Genomic DNA, 14,649 nt, shown 5'->3' with positions numbered 1-14,649 from the left:
ATTCGATATGATGACTATCCTTCGACCAGGAGCCATAACCAATTTAGGTGCCTTTTGATCATCAGAACTGCATAATGCAAGCAGAGGGCAGAATCTCTACTTGAAATTGGAGATTCTATTCTACTTAAAGGGCATGTTGGCAACTACTAATACACTAATTTCCATTTCCAGGAACTCATTAAACAATGACCCCACAACTACAAACCTGTATTCTATAATATTACAACAAATGCACATTGTTCCTCATGGGGTTTGGAGTACTGATCAATGTGCTTTTAGCATATCAAGAAGACAAAATTTAAATATTCCTGTACATGCGCAGCTATAGATGTCATTTTGTAGATTGTGGGGGTTCAGTGCCTTTGATATTTAGGCTTCGACTCATGTTCAGAGTCACCCACACTGTTACAGCGCTTCAAGAAAGAGTCTAGTGTTTTCTGCTTTGCAGGGCTGCTCTTCAATTGGCTGGCAGAAACTTCCAATACATTCTCATGGCCATCAAGCATCTGATTGTTCAGTAATTTAAAATCATTCATCTAGCTAAAGCAATATAAATAAACCATGACCCTACTAACTTTTAAATGCAAATCATGGAGAAGCCTTGTATAACTATCATGTATTCATCTGTTTTTCTACTTTTCTTTCTCATAAACAAAGATTAGCATTCCCTGGCAAGAGATTTACCTGTCCCAAATTTTCCAACTTGCTCTGTACAACATCCCTGCATAGATACAATAATGGATGATTAGGGATCATAATCAACATCAAAATCAATGCCTACATTATACTCTGTTAGACAAAAATGATAGCACGTGGAACATACCAAATAATGTCATCAACTGTGTCATTTGCCAGCAAGTAGTATATATTTACTGAAGAAACCTAAAAACATAACTACACTTGTCAAAGAATTAAACGCAGCTTTTCACTAGCAACAAGTATAGAATAATGAGAAATAGAAACATATAACATCGTTTACCAACATGAGCATAAACCAATAGCCATTGTCGCTTGTGATTACCTGGCCAATCCTATGAGCACGATCTTCAGCTTGAATCAGGTCACCCGGGGTCCATGACAACTCTGCAAATATAACAGTGCTTGCAGCCGTTAAAGTCAACCCCACGCCTCCGGCTTTGATCGATAGCTGCATAATTACATTCGAAAATAGCAAAAATGAACCTCATCACAATTGTTTCAACAAAGTTATAAACTTCCAATTTAAAACAGAAGAACAATGAGAAATAAATCATTGTCATACTACTGCTGCTTTGATATCATCTTTATCCTGGAAATCAGTAACCAAAGCTAGCCTAGAGGCAGCAGGGGTACTTCCATCAATCCGAATGCAACGAACTTTCTTCTTCTGTAAAGTTGTTAGGACAATGTTACAAGGATAGATCTATCTTGAGAAATTTCAAAAGAATCAAAGGGGTCTTACAAGAAGAAAATTGTGTATTGAATCAAGCATAGACAGATGGTGTGCAAATATTAGAAACTTGCAGCCAGCCTGCAATAATAATCATATTAGAATGTTAAAAATGAAAATACAATATGCAAAATAAATTGACAAGAGAAGTAACAAAAGCAAAGTGCATGTAGAAAACTGAGAAGGCCACTCAAAAAAAACATATAGCAAACATGTCAGGAGTTAAAAGCAAAACAGGTAACTCAATACGATGGATAACAAATCAGATTGACTTTTTACTCATATGTAAAGTAATGGGGGGTCACTGACTTGAATATGTAAATATGCTATCAGATGAAGCTCAAGTTAAACTTCATGCAAGTTGACACACAAATGTCAATCTGGAATCCCAAAAGGAACCAAATAAGACAAACCAGCGCATGCAGCAAAAGAGCATCAAGTCTATAACACTTTTTCTGTAAATTAACTCTACATCTACTATTGCAAAAGTCAATTTTTTTGATATAAGACACTTTAACTTCTCAAACTTTGCCCGCCCAAAAGTAGCATTAAAAACTGAATCCAGGAAGGAGCGCAAATTATGCTCATCACTAGAATCTGATCTTATTTTTTATTACACAACCTTCGTAGCTTAAATCTGCTTTTTTACATTGATCTATATTATGCACTGAAAGGAATGAAGAAGGTAAAGTGATAAGAGTGGAAACTAAATACCTCGATGATGGTTTCCAGATAATCTAGTACTGCTGGGATCTTGGCTTCAGCAGAATCAGTGTATATCTGAAATACAGTATAGAGTTACAAAGAGCAGAAAAAAAGAGGGAATGGGTAAGAAGTTTAAGCTAAGAGATCTGGTATAAAGTGACAAGAAAGGTAAAAGCATAGATGCCTGAAATTTTGAAGTCACACAAGGGCAACAAAATATGGCCTACTCCACTGCATCTAAAAGAGATCATGTTGGCTGACGGCAAAACCCAATTAAACATAATTTGGTCAATAAAACAAATACCTTATTGATCAGATTCTTCTCAGAAAACTTGAGTGTTTGAATCTCCCCTTCTGATTTGCAGGCCTTAATTTTGCCCTTTATCACCTCCAACTACAAAACAAAAGAGTAACTTTAGCCATAATTCTTTTACCCTTCAATTTTATTTTTATTTTTTTATTTTTTATTTTTTTATTTTTTTATTTTTTTATTTTTTTATTTTTTATTTTTTTATTTTTTTATTTTTTTGTCTTTGTCTTTCAGTGAAATTTCTGAAAAGAACCTACATGTTTTTAATTTAAACCATGGACACTTTGACTATAAAGATAGCAAGACTAGTCTAGAAAAAGAACACCAGATATGATGGCAAAATCATTCACATGAAAAATACTATGTTTTCCACTATAGCTAAATCCCACATATAAACAAAACCCTTGAGAAAATGAGAATTTATTAGGACCAATTGCTAGGTAAAACAGCATAATAAATTGGACAACAGTTGATTATCTCTCAATTTTCTAACAACATTATAATTGACTTCACCCAGGGACATTCAATAAAAAAATAGACTATAATGTTGTTGATTTACCTCACGAAATAAGGCATTTATTGGTTTCATATCCTTCTCAGCCAAATCCAGGAAGACCTGTAAATTGACATTCCAATTGTTAAAAATATAATGATTAAAACCAAATCCTTATTTACGATTAATATATGTATATTATACAAAATTTGTACCTTGTAAAAGTTTTAACTCAGATTTTCTGTGTACTGTCAAATTGATACTTGTTTACTATTACTCAAGAGTTGGGATGGATATTAAGACCTAATAAATTAATGAAATTACAGTTCAAGAAACGTTCTCTGACTTGAGTTCTCCAAGCCACAGATATGTCACAAACAGTTTTCAAATGCCAATATCATTGATACAAGCCCCCACCAGATAAAATATTTCAATGAGCTGATTTCCTTATTGAAACCAATTTGTTGCATCTCAAACCAAGTCATGATTGTAAGTTAGTAACTTTAGTTTCATACTATACTATCTTTCTATTGCTCAATAATTAAACAAGAAATAAATATAATATCTATCTACCTGCTGCCTACGCTTTACAGGTAGCTCAGAAAGGACATCTTTTTTAAGTCTGCGAATCATCACAGTCGCCTTCATCAAATTGTGCAATTCTTCATGGTTACTAGCGCCTTGATACATTCCAAATATTCCCTGGAAACAACAACGTTATTAAATGGACATGGCAGCCCAACAGTAGAAAAGATAAAGCAGGTTCTTTCCAACAAAAAAGAAATGACTTACACCCTTGCAATATCGGTTACCATACTCATGAACATTTTTATATACATCAGGATACAAGGCTTCTAGCTGTCAAGAGTGCACAATTTCCCAAAAAAAAAATTATTTAGATGCAACTCTTAAATAGTTTAAGAAGCAAGAAGCTATGATTTCCAACTAAGCATTAAGACTTACCTGCTTGAATAGTTCAATTGGTCGGGACAAAGCAGGAGTTCCACTAAGCAGTATTGCATATTGAGCTTTCTGTAATTGTAAACAGTCTATGAGAGCAAGCAAAAGAGAGAGAGATCATGAGCTCTTCCACTATTTACTCTCCATTGAATTATTGACCAGATAACAATTAAAGAGTAAAATTAAATATGTAGTACATTGAAAGTTTTAGTATGCCATAGCCTGATATTTTTATTTGCTTATATGTTTTTATGTTATTAAGCCTATCTAATTCTATTACTTAAACTTTGAAAACAGAAAGGTTGACATTTAATAAAAGGTATTGAGCTTTCAAATGAATTGTCACAAAGTAGACACAAGCATCTAATCACAAATCATCATGAAAGAAGACCTTTATAATCGGAAGGGCAGCTGTTGTCCTCTTTGCTTGAGCATTTTTTAGGAAATGTGACTCGTCCGCAATCACAACCTGAACCAAAATATCTCAATATTAGGAGAATATACGGTCCATACATGGATCCAGCCAAGTCACACATACAAGCAAGATACGACTAGGTCCAATCAGATAAAATCTAGAAAGATGTCACCCATTCATCAATTTCACCCCAATTCTATTGGCAATGCCTCTCTAATGATGGGAAAATAATTAAAAAGTAACGCAAAAATCAAAACAATTGATTATACTCACCTTAAAATCAGTTGCAATTAGTACATTCTGCAACTTAGGAACCACATCATAGGAGATGATATTAAATAAGCCATCAAGATGAACAGTGCTCTTGGTGCTTGAGGATACAATAGTGAAACCACTTCTATTTGAACCACCCAATTGAGATAAAACAACCTAAAAACATTACTTGTAAAGAAATAACATAACAAATCAGATCAACAGAATAAAAAATCTAGCTCCTAGAGGAAAAAGAATAAGAGTGATGAGAATTTGCTAAAATTCGAGCTACAAATACATTAGGAAAACTAACAAGAAAGACATCAGAAAGGGACTACAAATTACATACAACTATATCTGATGATGGGACATCCAGCCATTGTTGAATCATCTGCAACAGAAAATGAATGTCTGCATTTAGGGTAAAGAAACCTTGTTAAAAACCAAAATCTAGAGATGATACAGCACTCACTGAAGCCCAATGCAAACGTAATGAAGATGGAGCAAGTATAAGAACAGGCCAAAAATCACGAACACATGTAGCTATGGCAATAGCCTGCAAAAAACCATAAAATTTGAGATGCATGTTTAAAACAAAATCAGAAGAATAATATACTATTACCATTTATTAAACTATAAACGAATATAGACCAACATAGTTTTTTGGAGGTAATCAAGTAATCTTAAACAAAGCTAGTAAAGGAGGCTTCAGATATAAAGCCATGAAGCTTCAACCATAAGCCATCAAAAGAATTGACGTAGATCAAACAAAAATGCAATTTGCCTGTATGGTCTTTCCTAATCCCATTTCATCAGCTAGGAGAACACGGCCCCCATGCTTCAATGCAAACCTGGAAACAAAAATAAAGATTCTTATAGAGTTCCGCAATAGGATTAAAAAAAAACGAACTAAGGAACTTAAGAATTCTAATATTTACAAGTAACTATAATGTTTATCTGCAAAATTACAGCATACCTAACACCATCCCGCTGAAAGGGCAGAAGCTTTGATTCAATATGGCTAGGTATCTGGTCATATTTTTCTATTGTGAAAAGGGGCAAAATAAATAAGAATTTCTCAGAAGCAACATAGAAATCAACTGTATATGAATTAGCATTTACCTTGAAGATCAGAAGTGACTGAGGCAGCAGCAATAGCACGTCGAACCAAGGAATCTAAGTTCTCTACCTGGAATACAATATAATGAAAACTTAAGTTTCAGAAGACACAGTTGGTGACTATATAAACAATCATAAGAAATAAAATGCACAATTACTACCTCAACTTTATAACCAGATATTTCACTCAGAATTGTCTCAGCTGATGACAAAGAAGATATTGGAAACATCCAAATTCTGCATGTTCAATGGAAATATATCAAGCTAAAATTCAAGTCTCCTGAAAGTTCCAGCAACTGTGAAAAATGCAGAACCATGATTCCATAGATGCATGAAAAATAATAGATATATTGAGAGAATGAGGGAAATATACCTCTCTTTAGCATTCCATGTGGCTTTAGGGATCTTACGGAAAGCACCTACTAGTACCTGGAGTCAAAATAAAGCACAGTGCACGATCAAAATTAGACTCACAAACACAATGCATATGATAATTATGCAAGTGGATTGAAAGTATACTGGGTCATATGGAAACTTTGCAGCAACATTCCCGCTGGCATGAAGCAGTAATTTGACAGATAATTTCGGTGGTTGTTCCTTTGAGAATTCACCTTATTGGACACAAATCCAATAAAACATGCCAACAGGAGCCAATAGTTAGCCATAAGCCAGCACAATGATTATCACGAAATGAACAAAGCAACTATCAAGTCCTTATTCATAGCTATACATGGAGCACTATGAAGAACAATATAAAGTAAGAGAGTTAGTAAAATAGGAAGTAACCAACCAGAGTTCACACTCGGTGCAACTGATGTGGGAGAAACACCAGATATGATGCAAAATCATCACATGAAAATACTATGTTTTCCACTATAGCTAAATCCCACATATAAACAAAACCCTTGAGAAAATGAGATTTATTAGGACCAATTGCTAGGTAAAACAGCATAATAGATTGGACAACAGTTGATTATCTCTCAATTTTCTAACAACATTATAATTGACTTACCCAGGGACATTCAATAAAAAAATAGACTATAATGTAGTTGATTTACCTCACGAAATAAGGCATTATTGGTTTCATATCCTTCTCAGCCAAATCCAGGAAGACCTGAAATTGACATTCCAATTGTTAAAAATATAATGATTAAAACCAAATCCTTATTTACGATTAATATATGTATATTATACAAAATTTGTACCTTGTAAAGTTTTAACTCAGATTTTCTGTGTACTGTCAAATTGATACTTGTTTACTATTACTCAAGAGTTGGGATGGATATTAAGACCTAATAAATTAATGAATTACAGTTCAAGAAACGTTCTCTGACTTGAGTTCTCCAAGCCACAGATATGTCACAAACAGTTTTCAAATGCCACATCTCGATACAAGCCCCACCAGATAAAATATTTCAATGAGCTGATTTCCTTATTGAAACCAATTTGTTGCATCTCAAACCAAGTCATGATTGTAAGTTAGTAACTTTAGTTTCATACTATACTATCTTTCTATTGCTCAATAATTAACAAGAAACAAATATAATATCTACCTGCTGCCTACCTTTACAGGTAGCTCAGAAAGGACATCTTTTTTAAGTCTGCGAATCATCACTGTCGCCTTCATCAAATTGTGCAATTCTTCATGTTACTAGCGCCTTGATACATTCCAAATATTCCCTGGAAACAACAACGTTATTAAATGGACATGGCAGCCCAACAGTAGAAAAGATAAAGCAGGTTCTTTCCAACAAAAAAAAATAACTTACACCCTTGCAATATCGGTTACCATACTCATGAACATTTTTATATCATCAGGATACAAGGCTTCTAGCTGTCAAGAGTGCACAATTTCCCAAAAAAATTATTTAATGCAACTCTTAAATAGTTTAAGAAGCAAGAACTATGATTTCCAACTAAGCATTAAGACTTACCTGCTTGAATAGTTCAATTGGTCGGACAAAGCAGGAGTTCCACTAAGCAGTATTGCATATTGAGCTTTCTGTAATTGTAAACAGTCTATGAAGCAAGCAAAAGAGAGAGAGATCAGGAGCTGCATATCAAGAAGACAAAATTTAAATATTCCTGTACATGCGCAGCTATAGATGTCATTTTGTAGATTGTGGGGGTTCAGTGCCTTTGATATTTAGGCTTCGACTCATGTTCAGAGTCACCCACACTGTTACAGCGCTTCAAGAAAGAGTCTAGTGTTTTCTGCTTTGAAGGGCTGCTCTTCAATTGGCTGGCAGAAACTTCCAATACATTCTCATGGCCATCAAGCATCTGATTGTTCAGTAATTTAAAATCATTCATCTAGCTAAAGCAATATAAATAAACCATGACCCTACTAACTTTTAAATGCAAATCATGGAGAAGCCTTGTATAACTATCATGTATTCATCTGTTTTTCTACTTTTCTTTCTCATAAACAAAGATTAGCATTCCCTGGCAAGAGATTTACCTGTCCCAAATTTTCCAACTTGCTCTGTACAACATCCCTGCATAGATACAATAATGGATGATTAGGGATCATAATCAACATCAAAATCAATGCCTACATTATACTCTGTTAGACAAAAATGATAGCACGTGGAACATACCAAATAATGTCATCAACTGTGTCATTTGCCAGCAAGTAGTATATATTTACTGAAGAAACCTAAAAACATAACTACACTTGTCAAAGAATTAAACGCAGCTTTTCACTAGCAACAAGTATAGAATAATGAGAAATAGAAACATATAACATCGTTTACCAACATGAGCATAAACCAATAGCCATTGTCGCTTGTGATTACCTGGCCAATCCTATGAGCACGATCTTCAGCTTGAATCAGGTCACCCGGGGTCCATGACAACTCTGCAAATATAACAGTGCTTGCAGCCGTTAAAGTCAACCCCACGCCTCCGGCTTTGATCGATAGCTGCATAATTACATTCGAAAATAGCAAAAATGAACCTCATCACAATTGTTTCAACAAAGTTATAAACTTCCAATTTAAAACAGAAGAACAATGAGAAATAAATCATTGTCATACTACTGCTGCTTTGATATCATCTTTATCCTGGAAATCAGTAACCAAAGCTAGCCTAGAGGCAGCAGGGGTACTTCCATCAATCCGAATGCAACGAACTTTCTTCTTCTGTAAAGTTGTTAGGACAATGTTACAAGGATAGATCTATCTTGAGAAATTTCAAAAGAATCAAAGGGGTCTTACAAGAAGAAAATTGTGTATTGAATCAAGCATAGACAGATGGTGTGCAAATATTAGAAACTTGCAGCCAGCCTGCAATAATAATCATATTAGAATGTTAAAAATGAAAATACAATATGCAAAATAAATTGACAAGAGAAGTAACAAAAGCAAAGTGCATGTAGAAAACTGAGAAGGCCACTCAAAAAAAACATATAGCAAACATGTCAGGAGTTAAAAGCAAAACAGGTAACTCAATACGATGGATAACAAATCAGATTGACTTTTTACTCATATGTAAAGTAATGGGGGGTCACTGACTTGAATATGTAAATATGCTATCAGATGAAGCTCAAGTTAAACTTCATGCAAGTTGACACACAAATGTCAATCTGGAATCCCAAAAGGAACCAAATAAGACAAACCAGCGCATGCAGCAAAAGAGCATCAAGTCTATAACACTTTTTCTGTAAATTAACTCTACATCTACTATTGCAAAAGTCAATTTTTTTGATATAAGACACTTTAACTTCTCAAACTTTGCCCGCCCAAAAGTAGCATTAAAAACTGAATCCAGGAAGGAGCGCAAATTATGCTCATCACTAGAATCTGATCTTATTTTTTATTACACAACCTTCGTAGCTTAAATCTGCTTTTTTACATTGATCTATATTATGCACTGAAAGGAATGAAGAAGGTAAAGTGATAAGAGTGGAAACTAAATACCTCGATGATGGTTTCCAGATAATCTAGTACTGCTGGGATCTTGGCTTCAGCAGAATCAGTGTATATCTGAAATACAGTATAGAGTTACAAAGAGCAGAAAAAAAGAGGGAATGGGTAAGAAGTTTAAGCTAAGAGATCTGGTATAAAGTGACAAGAAAGGTAAAAGCATAGATGCCTGAAATTTTGAAGTCACACAAGGGCAACAAAATATGGCCTACTCCACTGCATCTAAAAGAGATCATGTTGGCTGACGGCAAAACCCAATTAAACATAATTTGGTCAATAAAACAAATACCTTATTGATCAGATTCTTCTCAGAAAACTTGAGTGTTTGAATCTCCCCTTCTGATTTGCAGGCCTTAATTTTGCCCTTTATCACCTCCAACTACAAAACAAAAGAGTAACTTTAGCCATAATTCTTTTACCCTTCAATTTTATTTTTATTTTTTTATTTTTTATTTTTTTATTTTTTTATTTTTTTATTTTTTTATTTTTTATTTTTTTATTTTTTTATTTTTTTGTCTTTGTCTTTCAGTGAAATTTCTGAAAAGAACCTACATGTTTTTAATTTAAACCATGGACACTTTGACTATAAAGATAGCAAGACTAGTCTAGAAAAAGAACACCAGATATGATGGCAAAATCATTCACATGAAAAATACTATGTTTTCCACTATAGCTAAATCCCACATATAAACAAAACCCTTGAGAAAATGAGAATTTATTAGGACCAATTGCTAGGTAAAACAGCATAATAAATTGGACAACAGTTGATTATCTCTCAATTTTCTAACAACATTATAATTGACTTCACCCAGGGACATTCAATAAAAAAATAGACTATAATGTTGTTGATTTACCTCACGAAATAAGGCATTTATTGGTTTCATATCCTTCTCAGCCAAATCCAGGAAGACCTGTAAATTGACATTCCAATTGTTAAAAATATAATGATTAAAACCAAATCCTTATTTACGATTAATATATGTATATTATACAAAATTTGTACCTTGTAAAAGTTTTAACTCAGATTTTCTGTGTACTGTCAAATTGATACTTGTTTACTATTACTCAAGAGTTGGGATGGATATTAAGACCTAATAAATTAATGAAATTACAGTTCAAGAAACGTTCTCTGACTTGAGTTCTCCAAGCCACAGATATGTCACAAACAGTTTTCAAATGCCAATATCATTGATACAAGCCCCCACCAGATAAAATATTTCAATGAGCTGATTTCCTTATTGAAACCAATTTGTTGCATCTCAAACCAAGTCATGATTGTAAGTTAGTAACTTTAGTTTCATACTATACTATCTTTCTATTGCTCAATAATTAAACAAGAAATAAATATAATATCTATCTACCTGCTGCCTACGCTTTACAGGTAGCTCAGAAAGGACATCTTTTTTAAGTCTGCGAATCATCACAGTCGCCTTCATCAAATTGTGCAATTCTTCATGGTTACTAGCGCCTTGATACATTCCAAATATTCCCTGGAAACAACAACGTTATTAAATGGACATGGCAGCCCAACAGTAGAAAAGATAAAGCAGGTTCTTTCCAACAAAAAAGAAATGACTTACACCCTTGCAATATCGGTTACCATACTCATGAACATTTTTATATACATCAGGATACAAGGCTTCTAGCTGTCAAGAGTGCACAATTTCCCAAAAAAAAAATTATTTAGATGCAACTCTTAAATAGTTTAAGAAGCAAGAAGCTATGATTTCCAACTAAGCATTAAGACTTACCTGCTTGAATAGTTCAATTGGTCGGGACAAAGCAGGAGTTCCACTAAGCAGTATTGCATATTGAGCTTTCTGTAATTGTAAACAGTCTATGAGAGCAAGCAAAAGAGAGAGAGATCATGAGCTCTTCCACTATTTACTCTCCATTGAATTATTGACCAGATAACAATTAAAGAGTAAAATTAAATATGTAGTACATTGAAAGTTTTAGTATGCCATAGCCTGATATTTTTATTTGCTTATATGTTTTTATGTTATTAAGCCTATCTAATTCTATTACTTAAACTTTGAAAACAGAAAGGTTGACATTTAATAAAAGGTATTGAGCTTTCAAATGAATTGTCACAAAGTAGACACAAGCATCTAATCACAAATCATCATGAAAGAAGACCTTTATAATCGGAAGGGCAGCTGTTGTCCTCTTTGCTTGAGCATTTTTTAGGAAATGTGACTCGTCCGCAATCACAACCTGAACCAAAATATCTCAATATTAGGAGAATATACGGTCCATACATGGATCCAGCCAAGTCACACATACAAGCAAGATACGACTAGGTCCAATCAGATAAAATCTAGAAAGATGTCACCCATTCATCAATTTCACCCCAATTCTATTGGCAATGCCTCTCTAATGATGGGAAAATAATTAAAAAGTAACGCAAAAATCAAAACAATTGATTATACTCACCTTAAAATCAGTTGCAATTAGTACATTCTGCAACTTAGGAACCACATCATAGGAGATGATATTAAATAAGCCATCAAGATGAACAGTGCTCTTGGTGCTTGAGGATACAATAGTGAAACCACTTCTATTTGAACCACCCAATTGAGATAAAACAACCTAAAAACATTACTTGTAAAGAAATAACATAACAAATCAGATCAACAGAATAAAAAATCTAGCTCCTAGAGGAAAAAGAATAAGAGTGATGAGAATTTGCTAAAATTCGAGCTACAAATACATTAGGAAAACTAACAAGAAAGACATCAGAAAGGGACTACAAATTACATACAACTATATCTGATGATGGGACATCCAGCCATTGTTGAATCATCTGCAACAGAAAATGAATGTCTGCATTTAGGGTAAAGAAACCTTGTTAAAAACCAAAATCTAGAGATGATACAGCACTCACTGAAGCCCAATGCAAACGTAATGAAGATGGAGCAAGTATAAGAACAGGCCAAAAATCACGAACACATGTAGCTATGGCAATAGCCTGCAAAAAACCATAAAATTTGAGATGCATGTTTAAAACAAAATCAGAAGAATAATATACTATTACCATTTATTAAACTATAAACGAATATAGACCAACATAGTTTTTTGGAGGTAATCAAGTAATCTTAAACAAAGCTAGTAAAGGAGGCTTCAGATATAAAGCCATGAAGCTTCAACCATAAGCCATCAAAAGAATTGACGTAGATCAAACAAAAATGCAATTTGCCTGTATGGTCTTTCCTAATCCCATTTCATCAGCTAGGAGAACACGGCCCCCATGCTTCAATGCAAACCTGGAAACAAAAATAAAGATTCTTATAGAGTTCCGCAATAGGATTAAAAAAAAACGAACTAAGGAACTTAAGAATTCTAATATTTACAAGTAACTATAATGTTTATCTGCAAAATTACAGCATACCTAACACCATCCCGCTGAAAGGGCAGAAGCTTTGATTCAATATGGCTAGGTATCTGGTCATATTTTTCTATTGTGAAAAGGGGCAAAATAAATAAGAATTTCTCAGAAGCAACATAGAAATCAACTGTATATGAATTAGCATTTACCTTGAAGATCAGAAGTGACTGAGGCAGCAGCAATAGCACGTCGAACCAAGGAATCTAAGTTCTCTACCTGGAATACAATATAATGAAAACTTAAGTTTCAGAAGACACAGTTGGTGACTATATAAACAATCATAAGAAATAAAATGCACAATTACTACCTCAACTTTATAACCAGATATTTCACTCAGAATTGTCTCAGCTGATGACAAAGAAGATATTGGAAACATCCAAATTCTGCATGTTCAATGGAAATATATCAAGCTAAAATTCAAGTCTCCTGAAAGTTCCAGCAACTGTGAAAAATGCAGAACCATGATTCCATAGATGCATGAAAAATAATAGATATATTGAGAGAATGAGGGAAATATACCTCTCTTTAGCATTCCATGTGGCTTTAGGGATCTTACGGAAAGCACCTACTAGTACCTGGAGTCAAAATAAAGCACAGTGCACGATCAAAATTAGACTCACAAACACAATGCATATGATAATTATGCAAGTGGATTGAAAGTATACTGGGTCATATGGAAACTTTGCAGCAACATTCCCGCTGGCATGAAGCAGTAATTTGACAGATAATTTCGGTAGTTGTTCCTTTGAGAATTCACCTTATTGGACACAAATCCAATAAAACATGCCAACAGGAGCCAATAGTTAGCCATAAGCCAGCACAATGATTATCACGAAATGAACAAAGTAACTATCAAGTCCTTATTCATAGCTATACATGGAGCACTATGAAGAACAATATAAAGTAAGAGAGTTAGTAAAATAGGAAGTAACCAACCAGAGTTCACACTCGGTGCAACTGATGTGGGTAATACTCTGGACCCCGGAGGCAAAGCTTCTAACTGAATTACAACATAAAGAAAAATTAGGACATATCTCACATTTAGAAAGAAAAAAGCCAAATGTATAAACTACCCCAATACAAAGGCGTGTTCTATAATGTTTATGATTATGAAGAACATAAAGAAACAAAAGAACAAGGAACCCTAGATAAAGAAAAATACAATCTTGAAAAAGCAATGAAGAAAAGGAGAGAACTTTACCTTGTTAGAACGAGAATCAGAGATGGGTTTATTGGTAGAAGTTATAGAAGGCTGATTATTGGTAAAAGAAAAAGAAGGATGAGAATGTAGAGGATGTGTTGTTTGTGGGTTTTGATTATTACTGTTAAGAGAAGTAGAAGAAGAGTTATCGCGTTGAGCAATCTGTTGAAGAGCGTCTCTTTCAAGAGAATCCAATTCTTCAGCGGTTAAGTCCCAGTCGTCCACTTCCATTTTCTCAGCTGTCCACTCCCGCTCTAACTGGGCTCTCTGCTTTTAAATTGGAGAACACAGTTAGAGTTGGTCTGCTGCCAGTCTGCCACTATTTCCAATTTTTGAGACGAGAATGAAATATAACTAAAATAAACAGTGTTTCCACTACTACTTTTCTATTTGACACTTTTTAGACCCCTCTGTGTGCGCAATACACTGAGTATTTATTTTACGGGAACTG

General features: G+C 34.1%; 1 protein-coding gene across 2 annotated transcripts; it reads right to left on the bottom strand.

Moving 5' to 3' along the window:
• Positions 1-198: 198 nt before the first annotated feature.
• LOC116144473 (SWI/SNF-related matrix-associated actin-dependent regulator of chromatin subfamily A-like protein 1) lies at positions 199-14,550 on the bottom strand. Of its 2 annotated transcripts, none has more exons than XM_031429910.1 (24): positions 14,199-14,547; positions 13,934-13,997; positions 6,203-6,294; positions 6,057-6,112; positions 5,845-5,920; positions 5,687-5,753; positions 5,541-5,607; positions 5,349-5,415; positions 5,037-5,120; positions 4,914-4,955; positions 4,586-4,741; positions 4,289-4,366; positions 3,901-3,969; positions 3,730-3,795; positions 3,511-3,639; positions 3,004-3,060; positions 2,439-2,528; positions 2,144-2,209; positions 1,442-1,510; positions 1,262-1,366; positions 1,022-1,147; positions 824-882; positions 685-721; positions 199-506 (listed from the first exon to the last, which is right to left on the bottom strand). In XM_031429910.1, the coding sequence occupies exons 1-24, from the start codon at positions 14,427-14,429 to the stop codon at positions 354-356; spliced, it is 2,106 nt and encodes a 701-aa protein (XP_031285770.1). In that variant the 5' UTR covers positions 14,430-14,547; the 3' UTR covers positions 199-353. The 2 variants fall into 2 exon arrangements, with proteins under 2 accessions (XP_031285770.1, XP_031285771.1); XM_031429911.1 differs by lacking the exons at positions 199-506; positions 685-721; positions 824-882; ... (17 more) ...; positions 6,057-6,112; positions 6,203-6,294 and adding exons at positions 7,748-7,966; positions 8,145-8,181; positions 8,284-8,342; ... (17 more) ...; positions 13,517-13,572; positions 13,663-13,754 and having other exon boundaries at positions 14,199-14,550.
• Positions 14,551-14,649: the final 99 nt, after the last annotated feature.

The sequence above is a fragment of the Pistacia vera genome, unplaced genomic scaffold, assembly GCF_008641045.1.
Source record: "Pistacia vera cultivar Batoury unplaced genomic scaffold, PisVer_v2 Contig446, whole genome shotgun sequence".
Lineage (NCBI taxonomy): Eukaryota > Viridiplantae > Streptophyta > Magnoliopsida > Sapindales > Anacardiaceae > Pistacia > Pistacia vera.
This window is presented reverse-complemented; position numbering and strand designations above follow the sequence as displayed.